General features: G+C 40.0%; 1 protein-coding gene across 8 annotated transcripts in view; it reads left to right on the top strand.

Annotated features, from left to right (window-relative positions):
- The first annotated feature begins 14,897 nt into the window (after nt 1–14,897).
- The window catches only part of ECT2 (epithelial cell transforming 2), a 55,841-nt gene continuing 50,841 nt past the window's right edge, over nt 14,898–19,897 (top strand). For 3 of the 8 annotated variants that reach the window (XM_087872512.1, XM_087872513.1, XM_034438966.3), the window contains exons 1-2: nt 15,162–15,292; nt 18,877–19,033. In XM_087872512.1, coding sequence (XP_087728638.1) covers nt 18,904–19,033 — 130 coding nt within the window. In that variant the 5' untranslated portion in view covers nt 15,162–15,292; nt 18,877–18,903. Of the gene's footprint in view, nt 15,313–18,876; nt 19,034–19,897 lie in introns of all 8 variants that reach the window. The other 5 variants (XM_060682819.2, XM_060682816.2, XM_087872511.1 and 2 more) reach the window with 4 other exon arrangements.

Genomic DNA, 19,897 nt, shown 5'->3' with positions numbered 1-19,897 from the left:
CACAACCCCAGGACACTGCAACCGTCATAAATGTGAGTCAGTTGACAACCATCTAAATTTTGATGATGTGACCGTGGGGATGTCGCAATGGTCATAAGTGTGAAAAATGGTCATAAGTCAGTTTTTTCAGTGCTGGTGTAACTTTGAACGGTCACTAAATGAACTGTTGTAAGTCAGGGACTACATGTATTTCATAAATAAGACATAGGCTTATTTAAAACAAGGAACTATCCCTAATCATAGCTGAGGAGGAAAATTATATTTTGTCTGCAGAAGCTCAGGTCTAGTGGAAGACTGCAAAGAGATGCAAAGGCAACTAGACTTTATTTTTCCTTGAAGACATTTCACTTTTCATTCAAGAAGCTTCTTCAGTTCTAACTGAATGGTGGAGGATGGAAGGATTGCAAGGAATATAAACCCTTCCATCCTCCACTATTCAGTCAGAACAGAAGCAGCTTCTCGGAGGAGAAGTGAAACGTCTTCAAGGAAAAACAGTTGCCTTTTGAAAAAGCACCTTTGGGACAACCATGACCTGGATGACTGAGAATCTCCACAGACATTGCAAAGAGATGATGGCAGCTGCCCTTGAGCTGCCAGAGAAGGTTGCTAGCATAACATTTGGCAGCCTCCCCCATTGCTGAGCCCTATTTAGCCTTAATAGACAGCTGGTGCCGTCTATTGGCACCGTCCTTTCGGTTTTGATAAAAGAACAACTAAAGTGATGGCTTCCCTGCTTCCTTTCTCATCAAGTATTGCCTGGTGTTGGGAAAACAATTGCCTGCCAGTCCCTTTTCCTAGCCCAGAGTTGGGTAAATGTAGATGGCTCCCCAGCTTGATATATTCAATCTCCCGTCAAGGTGCCCAACTAATAAGGTGCAGGCATTGGGGTGTTCTACATTTGAGATTCACCAAATGGGCTATTTCTGGGCATGGGTTTTTCCTCCACACAAGTGAGAAGAAGGCTAAAGTGGGTATGAGCATCCTCGTCCTTGAGATTTAGAAGGTCATAGGAGAAAGGGTTCCATCAAGCAGGAGAGCTCCTTCATACTAACTATGAAGACAGGTTGGAGGAGAGGAAGAGACATCTTTTGAGGAGGGGCAACTCTGGCAGGCTGACCATTTGGAAAAGATTGCCGATGACAGAAGGAGGAAAATGGGAGAAGCTTGCTAAAGAGACTATGTGGGAGGGAAATTGTATTACGGAGATGCAGAGATTGAAGAAACCAAAACCTTGTCATGGGAGAAGTTAACGGTTCTGGCTCATACGTGCACCTGTGTGGATACCCCTCAAGGGCTTTTCTTGGGAAAGTACTGTCGGGCTTTTATGTATACCCTGAAAACTGAGGTATGTAGTGGTGGAGGGAGGTGTTGTGACCAAGGCCCAAGTAGTGATTACCAAACATAATTCAGTCCTCAACAAACTTATTAAAACAACTGAGAATTAATTCATTCTCAGCTTAGTCCAAAACAAATTCTTAATAACCAGTCCGGCGGCCTTATCACCAACCTTTGATGCCTTCGGCAACCTGCAAAAGGCTTTTCTTGGCAAAACCCCCACAAAGTTCAAGAGACGCTGACAAGAAGCACGGGAATCAACGTTGCTTTTCTACAAAGAATCCAACGGCTTGTTGCTGCTCTTTTAAGCCTTATGGGAGTGGCCAATCATCTTCTGGCCTTACTCCCGAGTTGTTCTTTTTTCTTCAGCTGCTCTTGCCTTCTGGCAGTTCTTCGCATGCGTGCACTAGGAGCAGGCTCCTCCTGTTCCTTTGCCTCTCTGCTGTCCGCCTCTGGAGGCTCCGGAGTCCACACATCGCTCCCAGATGGCCCTGGCCCCATCTCTGCCTCCGATGCAGAACCCTCGTCCGGGCCTTCCCCTGACTCCAGGACTGGCCCATTGTCCTCCCCATCCTCCTCACTGTCTGACTCCGCTGCCAGGTCCACAGGCTGCTGGCAGACCACAACAGGAGGGAAGTGGCAGCTTCAAGCAATGTATCTCAGAAGCTGATATCACCCAACACGTTACCATCATCCAATTCTTGGTGTATTGACTCAGACTTGAACTTGAAGGAATCTATGTCTATGGAGACTGAAACTGGGCCTGGATTACCTTGGATTGGATTTGAAAGACAATGGGAAAAGCAGAGTTCTGTTCCCTGTATCTCAATGCAATAAAACTGAAAGATCGTTCCAACAGAGCTGCGTCTTGGTTCCCCCAGGCTTATCCAATATTCTCAAGCAGTATACCTGAATTTGGAGAAGCAGGGGCTGGGAAGAAGAAGCTGCCAGAACTTACACTCTCTTCTTTCACAAAACACGCATTAACCCAGTTTTTTTTCAAGTTTGGCAATCTTAAAACATGTCAACTTCAACATCCAGAATTCTCAAGGCAGGAATTAACACGTGAAACTTGCACAACACGGTGCTGTTAAAAGAATGCTTAACCTGTAATCGAAGGATAAGCCCTTCTGCTAGAGATGCATTGACCCTGCATTGACAACATGCCATTGAGGAATTTCTGGAGTTTTGCCTACTAAAACAAGAAATGTCCTGTATTCCATGAGTTCTCCTTGCAGGAATGAGACTTTTTTTTTTTTAACGAAGTAAATTGTAACCAGTTTTCTTAGTAGTGTTGGAAGAAACGTCCATCTGGATTCAATTCCAAGTGGGAAGAAAGACACTGGAAACATGGAGACTGCTTGGAAAAATGGTTTAATGACAGGACCACAAAAAATGAGTCTGGCAACAGAAATTTGGAGTTCCTAGCTTCCCTTCTTAAATGTCAAATGGATGGGAATAAAACAATAAGTAAAAATTACTGAATGGACCTTTGGCTACAGGAAGTAAAGAAATTACTAATTCAGATACCCACATTTGATGTTAAAAAAAGAAAATAAAAAAATTATCCCTAGAAGGAATGACAGAGCTTTTAAAGAATCTTAAATACAACAAAGCAGTAGGCAGTGTTGAGTTTCTGGCAGAATGTTTTAAGAGCTTTGCCAAATAACTACTCCAAATTTAGCTCACCTTTGTAACACTATTTCAATAGGTCAGCCTATTTCCAATTCATGAAGATAATCCAGAATCTGTTTTCCTTAAATAAAAAAAAAGGGATCCAACTCATTTAGGGTATCATACTGTAACGGTACTCAAGATTCTAAAAAAATTACCCCCTTATTGGCCTACAGACTAAATAATATAATTACTCATCTTATCCATAACAATCAATCTGAATTCATTCTTGGTTGCCAAATCAAGGTCTCTATTAAACTTGTATACAATGTCCTAAAACATTGCAAGAAAACCAACAATTTTACTGACATCATTATCCTTGGATGCATATAGGGAAGAGATTTCCAGCTGGGGGTGCCTGCACCCCAGAAAGCGTGATATGGAATTTCATGGGGTGCAACCAAGTGTGTCTGCTTGTTCCCTTTTGAGATGGAATTTTAGGGGGTGTGACAGAGAGTGGCTCGTGTCCCTTAGTGATGAGTCACAATTCACAATTACTTTTGAACACTAATCAAACATTTCATAGGGGTGGAAGGCATAGAAAAGGTTGGAAACTACTGATGTAGGGCTTTTGACTGTGTATCATGATTCTTTTGATTCCCTCCCACCCCCTTCTGTTCATTTGTCTCCAATCCTCGAGAATGCCTGGACAAGTTCCTGCAGTTTTCTTGGCAAAGTTTTTCAGAAGTGATTTGCCGTTATATCCTTCCTAGGGTTGATAGAGGTAACTGGCTGAAGTTTACCCAGCTGGCTTTGTGCCTACAAAAATAAATGGGTAGACCAGTGCCTGCAAAAATACATGAGTAGATCAGTGCCTGCAAAAATAAATGGGTAGACCAATGCCTGCAAAAAATAAATGGGTAGATCGGTACAGCTCTGCAAGCAGTTAAAAGCCTGGTAGACCAGTACCTCTGCTAAATCCTAAATAATTGTCACATGATTATCAAGCCACACTCACAAAATAAGCCACGCCCATAGAACCGGTAGTAAAAAGTTTAGAACCCCCTCCTGAACTAGACATCCTGGTTTTTCTTCACTTCTCATCCAAGAAGCTTCTTCAGCTCTGACCTGTTAGAGCTGAAGAAGCTTCTTGGATGAGAAGTGAAACGTCTTCCAAAAAACCCAGAAAGTCCAATTGCTGTCAACTCTTGAGGCCATCTTTTTCTTTGGATCTTCAGTGCTTTCCCTGCTGTGGGAAACTAGGAGGGGGGAATTGCATGGAGTGGGGAAATATCTACCCAAAATAACATTCCTTTCTCTGAGAGTCAAGGACATTCTGCCTGCACCTGGAATGGCGTGACTAGGAGGCATCTCCAGTTGGGACAGTGCATTGATTGGGCCATGTGATGGACATGTGGGTGCAGGGGAAGGGATTTGGTCTTTCTTTTGGGTGGGGAAAACCTGGAAGCTTTCAGATTCGGGTTTTCCCAGATTTGCCAATATGACATCTCTAATAAACTTTGAGGAACTTCTAGCCTCGGAGTCTTCTTTTGTTGGGGGTGTTACTTGGAACCCTGACATTTGAAAAAAGCACCTTTGGGACAACCATGATCTGGATGACTGAGAATCTCCATAGACACCAGACCCCTGACAATCTCAGAAATTGAATTAATGTTTTTGTAAAGGCATACAGAAGGTCAAGGGGGAACAAATGATGAAAGAACTACTCTTTAACAGTAACAGGAAGGGACCTTGGAGGTCATCTAGTCCAACCCCCTGCTCACCCAGGAGACCTATACTAGGGATTCGAACCGTCAAACTGCCAACCTTTCTGATCGACAAGCTCAGCGTCTTAGCCACTGAGCCACCTAGCCAGGTCTTTTGTTATACCATAAGCTCTGATCCTTTAGGATACGGATTGTGACTCCATATGCAGTGACAACAGGAACAGAGCTTGCGCCGTGCTGCATTTTTCATTTTGACAAAAAGTATTGTTACCTGAAGACATCTCTATATTCTCATTTTAACTCAGAATACATGAGGCTCAGCAGGTATTTCTTGGTATGCAGCAAAAACTTTCAGTATGGTCTTTGGAGAAATTTTGAAGCAGTTTTTTTAAAAAAAATATTATTTTTTTAGTTTTTCACCAGGTTTTATATTCTGGGCTCACTCTGGATCAATCATTGTAGGTTAAGGATACATTTGTCATTCTTGATTATACCTCTGATATTTGGACATGGGATTTAGCTAAAAGAATTATTTATTCAATACTGGATGAAATCTGTACCTGAACTGCAGCAATGAATTGTGCAAATGTGTTTGTCAATATTTTAATTAGCTTTTTTTCTTCTTCAGTAGATGGGCAAAGAAGATTACTTCTGAGTAATATGGTCCAATTTTTTGCTCTGCTTAAAAGGCAATTTCTACCTTTCTCTTTTTTCCTTAATGTTTAATTTTGTTATTGCGTTGATTTTTTAATTCTGTTGCACACATTTGTACTTTTTAATTAGTTGGCATAATAACAAGTAACTATAATTAATAGTTCTCATGCTGTTGAACTTCTTCCTAATAGCTGATTTCAAGGATTATAAGCATCTCTTTAGGCAAAACAAATTGGCACTGTTGAAATATCAAGAATCTTCCTTGAATTTTTTCCTGGATAACAAAAATTCTAAAAATTAAATATATTTCTTTAGGAGTCTCTTCATGGAAGCATATCGCTATGTTTCCTGAACAACAGATGGTCTTAAAAGATTGCATCAGAGTAAGTCCCATAAAGCATACAACAACTATAATTGAGAGAAACAAGAAAAAAAATCTGGCTGAACCAGATTTAAATAATCATCAACTCACCCAAAGTGTTGCTTTGTCCTATGAGAAAAAATACAAATATAGGCATGGATATCAATATTTATCACATGTAGAAGAAGAAACTTCTTGGGTAAAGGGAGAATGATAGTTCTGCAAACTGTAGTATGGGCCCACTAATTCACTAAACAATGCACACATATTTTGGAAATCCTATTAAGTGACTCCTTACACTAGAGATACACCTACAAAATGAAAAGGTTGCTTCCCTTTTTAGACAGTATAACGTCCAGCATGTGAAGGAAAGTACAATAGCAATAGCACTTAGATTTATATACCACTTCATAGTGCTTTACAGCCTCTCTAAGTGGTTTACAGAGTCAGCATATTTCCCCCAACAATCTGGGTCCTCATTTTACCAACCTTGGAAGGATGGAAGGCTGAGTTAACCTGGAGCTGGTGAGGATCAAACTGCTGGCAGTCGGCAGAATTAGCATGCAATACTGCATTCTAACCACTGCACCACCACAGCTCCCTATAGATGAGCCTCCATTCTCAACCTATTCCCATTTGCGGGAAAGATGGGAAGGTATATAAATATGGCTGCCTGCATGTAGCTGCACCATGTTCAATTGTGAACTCTAATTTTGCAGGTACCCAAAATGAGACAGTGATGGTGTCAGAAAACACACCCCAAAAAATTGGCAAAATGCATTTCTGGATGGGCAACTGGTTGAATTTCTGAAAATAATATACTACCCTGTTTCTCTGAAAATAAGACATCCCCTGATAATAAGCCCAATCAGGCTTTTGAGTGCATGCGCTAAAATAACCCCCCCCCCCAAAAATACCCCCCAAAATATTTAAACACATGCACAGCCAGTCCCCACCATTTCATCTGGTTAAGGTTAGGGAAACAGAGCTGGAAATCAGGTAAGACGGCAAGAGAAGCCCCGTCTTGCTCCACGTGTCCCAAAATAATAAGACTTCCCTGAAAATAAGGAGAAGCGCTTATTTCAGGGTTCAAAAAAATATAAGATAGGATCTTATTTTTGGAAAACACGGTATATTTCATTTCACAGAGTTCATAAACGAAGAAGTAGGTTAAAATAGAAGATCAAGAGTTCTTCGATTTGAGCTTAACTCCTGGAGACCCCATGACACATACATTCAATTTTCTTGGCAAGGATATAGAGATGGTTTGCCGTTGTTTTCTTCCAAAACATTTTAAAACTTCCCAGTCTAGCCTACACTTTTCTTATTTTATGGTGGGCATCCGTTCAGGTATTAACTAGGCTCAATCCTGGTGAAATATAGTATTATTTTCAGAAATGCAACCATTTTACCCAACCCAAAATGCATTTTGCCATTTTGTTTTGGGTTTTCTTAGCCTCTGATTCCAGGCATGGTCAGTTAGATGCTATCTTCTGGGGAGACAAGTGGGGCAAACCAACAATGCAACTGGAAAGCATCTGCCCTCTTTGTTCTTGTGTATGAACTATGACAACTTGCTTAAGATCAACATGGTTATGGGTTTCATTTCAGCTTTTCCCCATCATCTCAGACATCTTGCAAATACAGGTTATATCTTTACCTCTTTTCCATGCTTGGTTTTAATAATGCCCTACTAGCGCTGAGCTTGCCTGATATTCAGATTGTACTGGTTCAAAATGTACAGTTAAAATAAACCAGCTTCAAATGCCTGAATAATATCAGACAACTGCTGCCAAGCACTGAGCATATTAGAGAGAAATTGGGCAGAAATGACTTTTTCTATTACATTGATGCTGTAAGAAAACTGGCAGGTCTTTTTCACTAAAAGAAATCTGTAAGTTTAGGAAGCTCTTTCCAGCTCACTGAGTTTGAGTACAAGACAGAAATAAAGAGAAGACTTTTTTTTTTTTTTTTAAACAGTTCGGTCAATTTTATGCTTCGCTTGGGCAGTGGAATCGATTCACGCTTCATTTGCAGTTTTTCACAACTTTTGTCATTTGCTTTCAATTTTAATTATCCATGTATTCCCTTCCTTCTGGAAAAAGATGTCTCAAATCCTAAAGAAGGAAAAGCTTGTTAATTTTATATTAGAGCATTGCTTTATCTGAGCAGTAAAAGCAATGGTGGTAAGAGAATTGCTGCCTCTTTCAGGAATGTTGAAAAATATTTGATGGATTAAACAAGAATAATTCCAAGTCCAGTCAGGCAAAGAATGTGACTGAGCCCTAAGTACTAAGGCCAAACAGTATGCTAAAAATGATTGTTTTAAACCAGTAGCCTTCTTTTGTTGAGTTGTAACCTCAAAATGGTCACTACTGGAACTCAAAGAGTTGAGTTGCTCTTTAGTAGTACAGATATACTCCTTTTATTATTATTTTTTAAAAAATCCTTTTGGTTCTTTGTTGTAAATGAGGTAGAGGGGGAAGGAGGAGGAAAAATAAGAGGAAAGAAAAAAGGAGAGGGGAGGGGAGAGTGAAGGACAGGGGGGAGGGGAGGGCAGGAGGGGGGAGGAGAGGAAAGGAGGGAAGGAAGAAAAGGAAAGGAAAGGAAAAGGAAGGATGGAAGGAAGGAAGGAAAGAAAGAAAAAGAAAGAAAGGACCATGCAGTAGTACAATGAAATATAAAATGACTGCCACTGTGGATCAGGTGAAGATACCTGGGTGGGTACATCATCACTGGTTAGCCTTATCATAGTTTAGTCATTCCCTTGTCTGTACTCAGCATCCCTACGTAAAAGAGAAAGCAAGAAGAAGATAGTGTTTTGTTGTTGTTGCACACTTAGGGTAGCAAATTAGTAAATGTGAACTAAAAAGTAGAGTTTGGGCACAAGAACAAGCCTGAATCTTGATAGATAGAGACTGGGTGTTGAGTGATTCCAATTCTTGATTGCGTACTTGGTGAAGAAAAATAAGTTAATGTGCAAAAGTGTCTATGGTGGTTCTCAGTCATCCAGGTCATGTTTGTCCCCAAAGGTGCTTCTTTCAAATGGCAACTGGACTTTTTAATTTTTTTTCTTGAAGACGTTTCACTTCTCATCCAAGAATCTTCTTCAGTTCTAACTGACTGGTGGGGAATAGAAAGGACTGAACTAGGCCAAAGTGAAGGCAAAATAACACAAGAATCAAATGTATGTTCCAGGTTAAAGTTGAATCTGACTTCCAGAATCTTCAATGGTACAGTAGTTCTTAACTGACTGGTGGGGAATGGAAAGGAGTCACTTAGAACTGAAGAAGCTTCTTGCTGAGAACTGAAACATCTTTTAAAAATCCAGAAAGTCTAGTTGCTGTTTGGAAAAAGCAGCTTTTGGAATAAATATGGAAAAGTTATACACACAATACTTTTTTAGTGAGCAATGTTATAAAATATTCCAGACCATGACATAATAAAATAGGGAACTGAAAGTTTTGTAAGAAAAAAAATGTGAATTTGCAACACAATTGACTGAACTGGGCCAAAGTGAAGGCAAAGTAAAACAAAAATCAAATGTATGTTCCAAGTTAAAGTTGAATCTGACTTCCAGAATCTTCAATAGCACAGATGAGAATTATAGTGCCAAAAATAGCTTTAAAATTAAGTAAGTAAGAAGCTGCATTTTTCATGGAACAAAACTGATTTGTTACCAACATTCTCAATTTCACTGTTAGTAGATATGTGTTCAGAAAGATAGTTCAACTTTGGTGACACTTCCATGAGTGAGATATTGCCACGACAGAAAATTACTCAAACATGGCTTTTGCTGGGAACACCTAGAAATGAATAGTATATTCACAGCGTTATCAGAAATTTCACATCAAAACATTGTTAAATAAATGGGGGGGGGGGGACAAGTGGTCTTGGAAAAGTCACATGTACTGTATTTTTCCATGTACAACCCTCAGCAGAGGCTATAATGTTACTTTGTTAACTACATGTATTTTTCTTTCCTTTTTTTTGGGGAGCATTACTGATGTAAAGGTAAAGGTTCCCCTCGCACATATGTGCTAGTCGTTCCTGACTCTAGGGGGCAGTGCTCATCTCTGTTTCAAAGCCGAAGAGCCAGCGCTATCTGAAGATGTCTCCGTGGTCATGTGGCTGGCATGACTAAACACCAAAGGCACACGGAATGCTGTTACCTTCCCACCAAAGGTGGTCCCTATTTTTGTACTTGCATTTTTTACGTGCTTTCAAACTGCTAGATTGGCAGAAGCTGGAATAAGTAACGGGAGCTCATCCTGTTACGTGGCACTAGGGATTTGAACTGCTGAACTGCCGACCTTTCGATTGACAAGCTCAGCGTCTTAGCCACTGAGCCACCACATCCCTTACTGATGTACAATATGAAATAATAAAACAAACATTGTTCATGTCCACAAATCTCTTCCTTATTCCAATTTCTCAGCAATTTTACTTTGAGTAGACATGTACAACAGTGGAAACAGAGCTGGAAAAGACAAGGCTGTGTTTCTTCATGCAGTATTGGCTCAAGAGTCAAACTTTCTCGATGACATTTTGAAAAATGAGTAACTGACATGTCCTTAAGAACAGCTTGCAACTTTACCAATCTGTGCATACATCATCATGCTCTTTTATGATCTGTAAGATAACATACACCGTACTAAGAGAGTTAAAGCTTTATGGCACAGTAATAGCCTCTTGACTTTTATTTCGTCCATCCTGCAATTATGATAACTTTATATAATTCATTTTTTAGAGATAAATGCCACCAGATGTTTCTCACTGAAATGCACAACTTAATTTGATGTATAATTTCTCAGAAGCTATCCCACTCTATTCCATAAAAGTCTTGATACTGTAAGCACACAGTGGATTAAGTATATTACATATGATACCTTATGCAACAGCAGACAATAGAATCATTATTTTGATATTCATAGGTGAAACCAAATGCATACTCTCCCAGGCATATTAAGTGATTTAGTTAGGAACAAAAATAAGATAAGTTGGAATTTTGTTTTCTTCAAACCACAGCCTTTTAATCAATGATTGATACTGTTACATCAACAATCTTTAAAATTTATTTACGGTATAGATATAATTGCGCTTGGCAAGGGTATTGGCCTGAAACAGGAATTAAAATATTCATCTTGCATATAAGCACAACAAGATAGTTAAGGGCTCTGCTTCCTGTAAAGTAGGTTCATTTCTCTTGGTATCTTCCATTCGCATCTGATAAAATGGCCAAATTGGTGAAAAATAAAAACATCTTTTTCATAACTTAATGCTGGAAGAAATAACAAGGCATAGCTTCATACGTAATTATACCGCACACAATTAAGCCCCTGTGTAAACAGGAGACCAACCTACATGCAAGAAGATCCAAATATAGAGCCAGTTTGATCTAGTGTTTTAGGCACTGGGCTAGAAAGTGGGAGACCGTGAGCGCAAATACCATGGAAGCCAGCTAGGTGATTTGGGGCCAATCACCAGGAGACGGTGAGTTCTAATCCTGACTTAGCTGTCAAAGCCAGCTGGGTGACTTTGGGCACTCTCTCAGCCCAACCCACCTCGTAAGTGTTTTTGTTATGGGGACAATAGGAGGAGGAAAGCATACTGGATATGTTCGCTGTCTTGAGTTATTTGTAAAATTAATGATAAAGGCAGAATATAAATAAATAAAAATGAATGCATAAATGAATAAGCTTCATATTTAGAATTCAAGGATGTGGTGCTAAGAGATAGGCTCCCTTTCTGGTAAGACTCCATAAGCAATCTCATTGACAATGCCATTTTAGCCACTATGGATGTTGAGCCACTATATATTATTTTTTTATGCAGTCTTCATTCTTTTTATAAATAACTCAAGGAAGTGAACACGGACTTGAAGCGATCCATAACATCATCACTTGTGCCAAAGCAGCATGTCTTGCCTCCAGAATGTCTGACTTTCTGCCGCACCTGTAACTATTTCCTCTATGGCAATAAATGTACCTAGAAATCAATGCCTTAGGTATGGGCACATACATGGCACCTCAATATGTTGACATCTTTATGGCTGACCTAGAATAATACTTACAAAACAAGAAAGATACATGTAGTTATAAAATGCTGCTTATAGAAATATGCTAGTCAGGTCAGGCTGCCCAATAACGGGGTAGTCCTCGACTTACAAAAATTCACTTAGTGACCAGTTGAAAGTTACAACAGCCCTGAAAAAAGTGACCTATGATCGTTTTTCACACTTAATGACTCTTATGATGAAAATTCAGATCCTTGGCAACATGACTCATATTTATGATGGTTGCAGCATCCCAAGGACACGTGATCATTTTTTGCGACCTTCTGGCTTTGAATGAAGCCAGATTCACTTAACAACCGCTTTACTAATTTAAGCACTGTAGTGATTCACTTAACAACTTAGGCAAGCAAGGTCGTAAAATGGGGCAAAATTCACTTAACAAATATCTCGCTTAGTAACAGAAATTTTGGGCTCAGTTTTGGTGATAAATCAAGGATTACCTGTATATTATGGTTTAGCAGCTGGTACAAGCTTAGAAAGGGGTTTAATTCACTAATTATCTTAGATGTGTTGAATGTATTTAATCTGAGAGTACCTTACCTTGGATATGATTTTGATGCTAATGCCATTAAGTTGTTTTCATCTAGGAGCAGCCACATAGATTTTGCCCGTGATGATCAATCTCTAACCTTAGTGCACTCAGCCAGTATAAATTGAATCCATCCATTTTGCTGTTGATCATCCTCTTTTCTTCCATCTTTCCCAGAATCAGAGCCTTCTCCAGAGTAGGGTCTTCACACCATGAATCCAAACTAAGTTCATTTCAGCCTGGTTATTTGTGCCTGAGTGAGAACTCTGGCTGAACTTTGGACATAGTAGTGTGGGAAGCGCCCCCCACCCGAAGAATGAAATATTTTGGGAAATATTAAAAAGGCAGAATAAAATATTTCCCCTAAAGGAGAAATGAAAAAAATCTTAAGGGAAGGCAGAAACCAGCCCGAGTTTCCCTGCCCTCAAGCAGAAACTGAGGAGGCCAGCTTTTAAAAATGCAGATTTCGTAATCCATTCAGAAAGACTGGGTCAAGACAGAAATTCAGATAAGCAAGAAGCAAAAAGTTGACAGAATTAGCTCAAACACCTAGGATTTGCATTTGCTCTTTTGCCTTTAGAGCCAGCTATGACTCCTACATAACCCCTACATGACCCTGTTAGAAGAAATATCCTTCTGGGTTCAGTTCCAAGTGAGGAAAGATACTGGAAACATGGAGACAGCTTGGAAAGATAGTTTAATGGTGGACAGGATCACATGGTTTGAGTTCCTGAGCAGAAAAGGGCCAAGATGCTGAGTGTGCCTTGGTTTTATGCCCTCTCTGAGCTTTGAACTTCCTGGGGCACAGGAAAAATATCCTAATTGGTTGTCAGACTCCCAGGGGGTGGGGTTTTTAGCTAGCCTTGCTGGCTGATGTAATCTTCCCAGGTGCCATGTGGTGAGTTTCTGTTGCTAGATGGATCCTATTGTGTTGCAGATGATGATCCATTGACAAAGGTGGGGGGAATGAGTGAGCTTGGTTGAGGCCTTAATGGACCATTGACTAAGGTGGTGGTGGGGGGGGGAGACAGGAAGCTACTTTATCTTTAAAACATGTTTCTTCATTTCTCATTCAGGGAAATATAATATTCTGCCTTTTTAATATTTCCTAAAATATTTCATTCTTCTAGGAGAGGGGTGAGTGCTAACTTCCTACAACCCCATAGGCATCCAGAAGATATAAAAACCCATCCACTCTAAACTCCATTTTGTCACCTGACCCAGAATTGCACATTGTCTTTGTTGTTGTTGTTAGTTGTGAAGTCATGTTTGACCCATCGCGACACCATGGACAACGTTCCTCCAGGGCTTCCTGTCCTCTACCATCCTCTGGAGTCCATTTAAGTGTAAGAAGAAATATCCTCTGGGTTCAGCTCCAAGTGGGGAAAAAGACACTGGAAATATGGAGACTGCTTGGAAAGATGGTTTAATGGTGGACAGGATCACATAGCTTGAGTTCCTGAACAGAAAAGGGGCGAGACGCAGTGAGTCCCTGGGTTTTATGCCCTCTCTGGCTTTGAACTTCCTGGAGCCCAGAAAGAGTATCCTGATTGGTTGTCAGACTCCCAGAGGGTGGGGGTCTTAGCTAGTCTTTGCTGGCTGATGTAATCTTCCCAGGTGCCATGTGGTGAGTTTCTGTTGCTAGATGGGGCCTATTGTGTTAGTTTCTGTTGCTAGATGGGGCCTATTGTGTTGCAGATGATGGTCCATTGACAAAGATTGAGTTTCTGCCTCTGGCCCATTGACAAAGAGTGGGGGCAGGAAAATGGGAGCTGCTTCGTTTTTAAAAGATGCTTCTCCATTTCTCATCCAGGGAAATATAATATTCTGCCTTTTTAATATTTCCTAAAATATTTCATTCTTCTAGGAAAGGGTGGGTGCTAACTTCCTACATAAGCTCACACTGACTGCTTCAGTGACTCCATCCAGCCACCTCGTTCTCTGTCGTCCCTTTCTTCTTTTACCCTCAGTCTTTCCCAGCATTAGGTTCTTCTCCAGTGAGTCCTTCCTTCCTTCTCATTAAGTGGCCAAAGTATTTGAGTTTCATCTTCAGGATCTGGCCTTCTAAAGAGCAGTCAGGGTTGTTTCCAGCGTTTTTCTCCCAACTTGGAACTGAACCAGATGGGATTTTCCTTCTAACCGTAGGATTAAATTCTAAATAACCATTTCTTCGGGGAATCAAGCTACCAAACTTCTTGGTAAACCATAAAGTTTTGCTTGAAATTAAATTATTGGCGAGCCATGAATATATATAAATATATTTATATTTTGTTTCATGGCTCGCCAATAATAATGTCAGGAGACCAGGCGTTATTCTCCAAAAGCAAAGTATGTTTTTGGACTCTATTTCTTCCTCAAAGAAATCTGAGAATCTTCGTTCCGTTCGGATCTAAAGTTCCCAAACTACAATTCCCAGAAATCCTTGCGTGGAGAGCCGTGTGCAAAGCTGGAACTGGCTTTTTTTTAAAAAAAAAAATCGAAGGCGGGACCAAACCCTGGCCTTTGAAACCGTAGTGCTTGAACGGCAAATCCGGGTCTTTCTGTCCGCAACCGCTTTTAACAACCGTTGGAAGGTAAAGTCTTTCCTCATATCTTCCAACCAATCTCAGGTGAGCTCATTCCCGAAAGAGGCGGGAAACAGCGGGGTTGAGCTCAGCTGAAAAGATTTCCCCTCCCCTCTTCGTCATAGGATAGAGGAGACATAGTCCCGACCAATAACAAGCCACGGCTACCGCCCATTCAAAACATGCCCGTTCTCTAAAGAACTTTTCAAGTAAAAGGTAAAAAGAAGACCTGGAACTCCCTCCCGGAATCGTCCGCCAATAGGAACTCGGCATTTCGGAGCCGAGCCGCGCGCGCTTCCCCGCCCCTCCCCGTGACAGCCAATAGGGAGCCGTCCGAGAGTGGACGCTCGTTTTTTGAATTGGGAGGTGCCGGGTGTCGCGGGTGGCTCTGGGATGGTGGCTGGTGCTTGGACCGTGATGGTGCCCTGAATGGTGAGGCGGCGGGAAGAGGGGTGAGCGTGGAACCGGGAGGAAAGACGCATGGCCGGGGTGGCGGGGAGAATTACAGGCCCTTCTCGTAGCTCCGTGTCCGGTCAGCAAGTCTTCCCATTAAGAGCAGCCTTTCCCAAAAGCGGAGGACGAGGGGAGGGGGGGGGTTACGGCTCCCATAATCCACAGCCACCAAGTCGTGGGCTCTTCTGAAAGGGCCAGACAGGGTTCGCCTGGAAGCCACAAGGCTTCTGTGATTGGCTATGTTGATGAGGAAATAAATAAATAAATAAATAAATAGGACAATTTCCTTTTTATTGCTTGGCTGCACCTGCTTAGGTTATTAAATCCGTCTCGCCAACCAGGTGGACGGGGGTTCAGATCTACCCCGTTTGGAAAGCTATAAGTTGGGGTTCCAGTGTGTGAAAGGGGAGCTTTAGTCTCTCATCTACCTTGTTTATAAAACCCTAACCCTTGTTATTGCATTAGTTACTAAAAAACTCATTTATATAATATATACCAAACATCTCCCTTCTAAAGGGATATATTATAAATATATTATAAATATAGATATATTATAAATATAGATATATTTATATATCACACTTCTTAAGTGCCCATCTCCCTCCCAGAGAGGCTTTAGCTAGGGTACAAATTATTCAATATAATAAAACATTAAAAACCAAATAATTTTATTATAATAGTATAAAATATATAATACAATAGTAATTTATAATAATTACTATTTCTAATTTATTAAATATATGCTGCCCAACTTGCAGTGGCCCTGGGCAGTTTACACGTTGTTAAAAGCATTTAATAACAAGGAAAATAAAAAAAGATGGGCACAAGTGACAAAACCTGGATGAGGTCAAAGGAAAAAGGGGGCTTTGTTCTTTCTCTACAAAGGCGCTGCAATTTTATTTATTGGATTTATATCATGCATTTTTATTTCGTACAGCTCAAGGCGGCACAAATAATGCACCCCTTTCCTGTTTACAAAAACAGAAGAATGGTTTTTGGCTTTCCATAGGCATGTAAGCCAGTTGGGTGACTTTGGCCCATTCTCAGTCCAGACCAGTAGTTTTTGACTCCTAACAATCACATAAATTGATTTTCTCCATAACTCTATCCCTATCCTATTCTTTCAAATCTACCAAAGATGCATTCACAACAATGTAACTGAGTCTACCTTGCTGCTGCTGGTTGTCTTCGTCCTATCCTGTTTCTTTTAGATTCAACCATCACCTCCAGAGAGTGTCATAGGGAATAACATGGTTTGCACGATTCTGATGTTTGTAGGTATAGATATACCACAGATCTGAATATTTCCAAGGCTTTCATGGCTGTTCTACTAACTGCTAATCTGTGGCATATTTCTTGACTGCTTGTTACTGTTGATGGTTGATCCTAAAACGCAGAAACTATCCACCACTTTCATAACTTCATTGTCTGCTCTAGGGCTGGTGGTTCTATCAATTTCCATTAATTTGGTCTTCTTTATATTTTGGTCCCATTTTTTTTCACTGTTTGATTTTTTTATGTATATATTTATTTAATTTTTCAAATTTATGTAGCTGCCCATCTCACAAATCAACTGAACCTGTCAGTGATAACAAAGCTAAAAATAATAAATAACAATGAGTACTAAAAAGCATTAAAACACAGCTAAAGAATTAACAATTGAAGCAATGTGACAGAGTCGACTCACCAGTTCAGTTCCTGAGTTCCTCAGGCCCTATGACTGAATCAAATCTTGAGGGACCTTTGGAAAGTCAAGAGTGATGGTGCAAGTCTCACCTCAGAGGGAGGATGTTCCACGCTAGTGCCACAGCTCAGAAAGCCCAGTGCATAGGTTCCACCAAATGCACCTTTCTAAATGACAGAACTCATAGCATGCTAGTTCCACTGAATCTTTTCCACATGTGGGCTTGTAGCCTTTGCAGTTTTGCTATCAGGGTAGCATGATGTTCATTATAGCATAGGTTGTTGAAGTTTCTTCCTCCAATTTTAAACCCATCTCTATCAAGTTCCCTTAATATATCTTCAGCAAATAGGATGAATAAATAAGTGTAGTGTATTACAGCCTTATCCCACCCATTGGCCAACCTGGAGTCAATCTGATTATTCTTGTTCTGATGTACTGTGGCTTCTTGGCTTGTACAGAAATCTCATGAGGATAATGATATGTACGGTATTCCCATTTTTCTGAACACTTTCTGCAGTTAAGACGCGTTCAACACAATCAAAAGCTTTCTATAATCAATGAAGTACATATTGACTCTTTTTAGTATTTGGCTTTGGAAATTATCCAGTGTGCGGCAATAAATATCTCAGGTTCCTCAACCTATTCAAAAGCCTGCTTTAGCTTTTGGCATGTTTCCCTGTATGCTACTCTGATAGCCAAAAGTGCAACGGATCTGCAAGCCCACAGGCTGATTGATTCAGTGGAAATAGCATGCTGTGTGGATTCTGTCATTTCACAAGGTACATTGGTGGAACCCACGCATTTGCTGCATTGAGTTGACCCAAAATAAAAGACAGGATAAAAAGTGAATAAAATGAGAGCACTGGCTCCAATAGATACAATTCCTGGGATTTCGTTTCATTGATCAAACATTTGTTAAGGCTTAGGGTAATTTGAAAAAACATTTTTGTATTCTACTTTTATTATAATAGAACAAGAATTATTTTAATGGGAAGTTATCCTCCATTAGATCAGCTATGCACTTTTTTTTCCATTGGGCAGACCAATTATAGCTCCAAAGTTGGGTTTGTGTTTAGCAGAATATGGCATCTGCAGTTCTACTTAAAAACCACAATAAAAACTGTCCTTTTTACATTATGAAAATACTTCATTCTGAGATAAAATTTATTTATTTATTTCTAAATTTATTTTGTAAAGAAAAGATTTGTAGCTATAGCTTTAAAATAAAAGCAGTAGGTCAATTTCAGTCTTAATAAATTGTTTCCCTTTACTGGTGGTCCACTATTAAAGGGTATATGTTGTATGTATATTTTAGAATATTTGAGAACCCTTTTTTAGTCTGTACTAAGTCTGATTATACACTTCCATGGAGTTGGCAAATGATTGCCTTTGTATATCAGTGGCATGTCCTTTCTTCATTTCTGGACTATTCTGTCAGGCCTATGGATGATGAATTCCAGGGGGCCATATAATTTCCTTCAGCTAATTCTGGGTCATGTACATCTTTTTGGCAGCACTACAATCTCAGTAATTGTAAGTTATGAAGATACATGTCTTGCCGGTCACATTTAAATATTACCTTTAAATCTATCTTTCTCGTTATTTAGTAGGTAATTGTTCAGCTGAGAGATTCTGCATATTTTAGGAATCCTATTGGAATCTCCATATTGTAATGGAGACTGAGTGGAAACAGCAGACAGGAGCAGTAGAAATATGAAATGGGGGTGGGGGGGTGGGTAGGAAAGGATTCTTTGATACTGGATGTGAAGAGAAAACCTTAATAATGAAATGTGAGAATCCTCAAAATTACAGTATTGCTAACAATCTTAAGTAATTACTCTGCTTAGTGTCATTTTTGAATTGGATGTTTTTCTTGCAGCTGTAGAAGAGAGATGCCATTTTGACCATGACTGAGAACACTACATTCATGTCTGATACCACAAAAAGCCTCTTGGCAGATTCTTCTGTTCTTGACTTAAAAATTATAGAAAATTCCAAGGAAAATGTATTCACCCGAGTTGCTTCTGACAGTAGAGGTAATGTAAAATTTTATTTTAGTGCGTTCTTCCCCTCACACTGTCCTTTTAGACTAGCAGTTCTCTCTGTGTGTGTTTAGCGTTTGGGATGTAAACATTCAAATGCACATTTGCTTGTAATTTATTTATAATAGTAACCAATGTCCCTAGGCTTGAAGACAATAAAAAGCATAATGTAGTTGGTCTGCCTGCAAGCTTATCTGTTTGCATTTATTTATCAAACTGAAATGCTTCTACTTTTCTTTTTTGGCATCGGAATGGAACCTTAAGGTGCTACAAATGTCAATAAACATAATAAATAGCAATAGAAAGGCAACACCATTACACGAATCATTGCTACAGTACGTATTGCAGCCTTAGATATTAAATCATAGGTACATTACTAAAAAAAAAATGCCATAACCGAATTGGGGTTTTTTTTTTCTCAGTTAAGAGGAAATGTGGGAAGAATGGCTGGGTCATCTGTGAATGGATGTTCCACACAGTATTTCACTAACAAGGAGGCTTTCTCTGTTGGGGCTTGCTATTCAACAGGTTAAAGTGGTGAAATCTAGAAAGAGTCTAAATAAATTCAATGCAAAACATTAAATACGTTTTACAAGTCTCAATCCTTCTTGGAACAATCTCACCAAACCTAGTTTGGGTAATGAAACCTCTGCAAGAAAACAACCAAGGTCAAAGAGCACAAGGACCCCTTAATCTCACCAGTTCAGGAGAGGATTGGAGGCCTCACACTTAACCACTGGGTAGATAACATGTCACCTGCTCAGGCCTTTCACCAAGAATAGCTCAAACAAGGAACACAGAGCTTTCTGGCTCTGATGCTATCTTAAGCTGGCAGTTCAGGCCAACAAGAGAAGTGGT

Source organism: Pantherophis guttatus, chromosome 6, assembly GCF_059756535.1.
Source record: "Pantherophis guttatus breed Tessera chromosome 6, ASM5975653v1, whole genome shotgun sequence".
NCBI classification, from domain to species: domain Eukaryota; kingdom Metazoa; phylum Chordata; class Lepidosauria; order Squamata; family Colubridae; genus Pantherophis; species Pantherophis guttatus.
The sequence above is the reverse complement of the archived record's forward strand: the minus strand, read 5'-3'. Positions and strand labels throughout refer to the sequence as shown.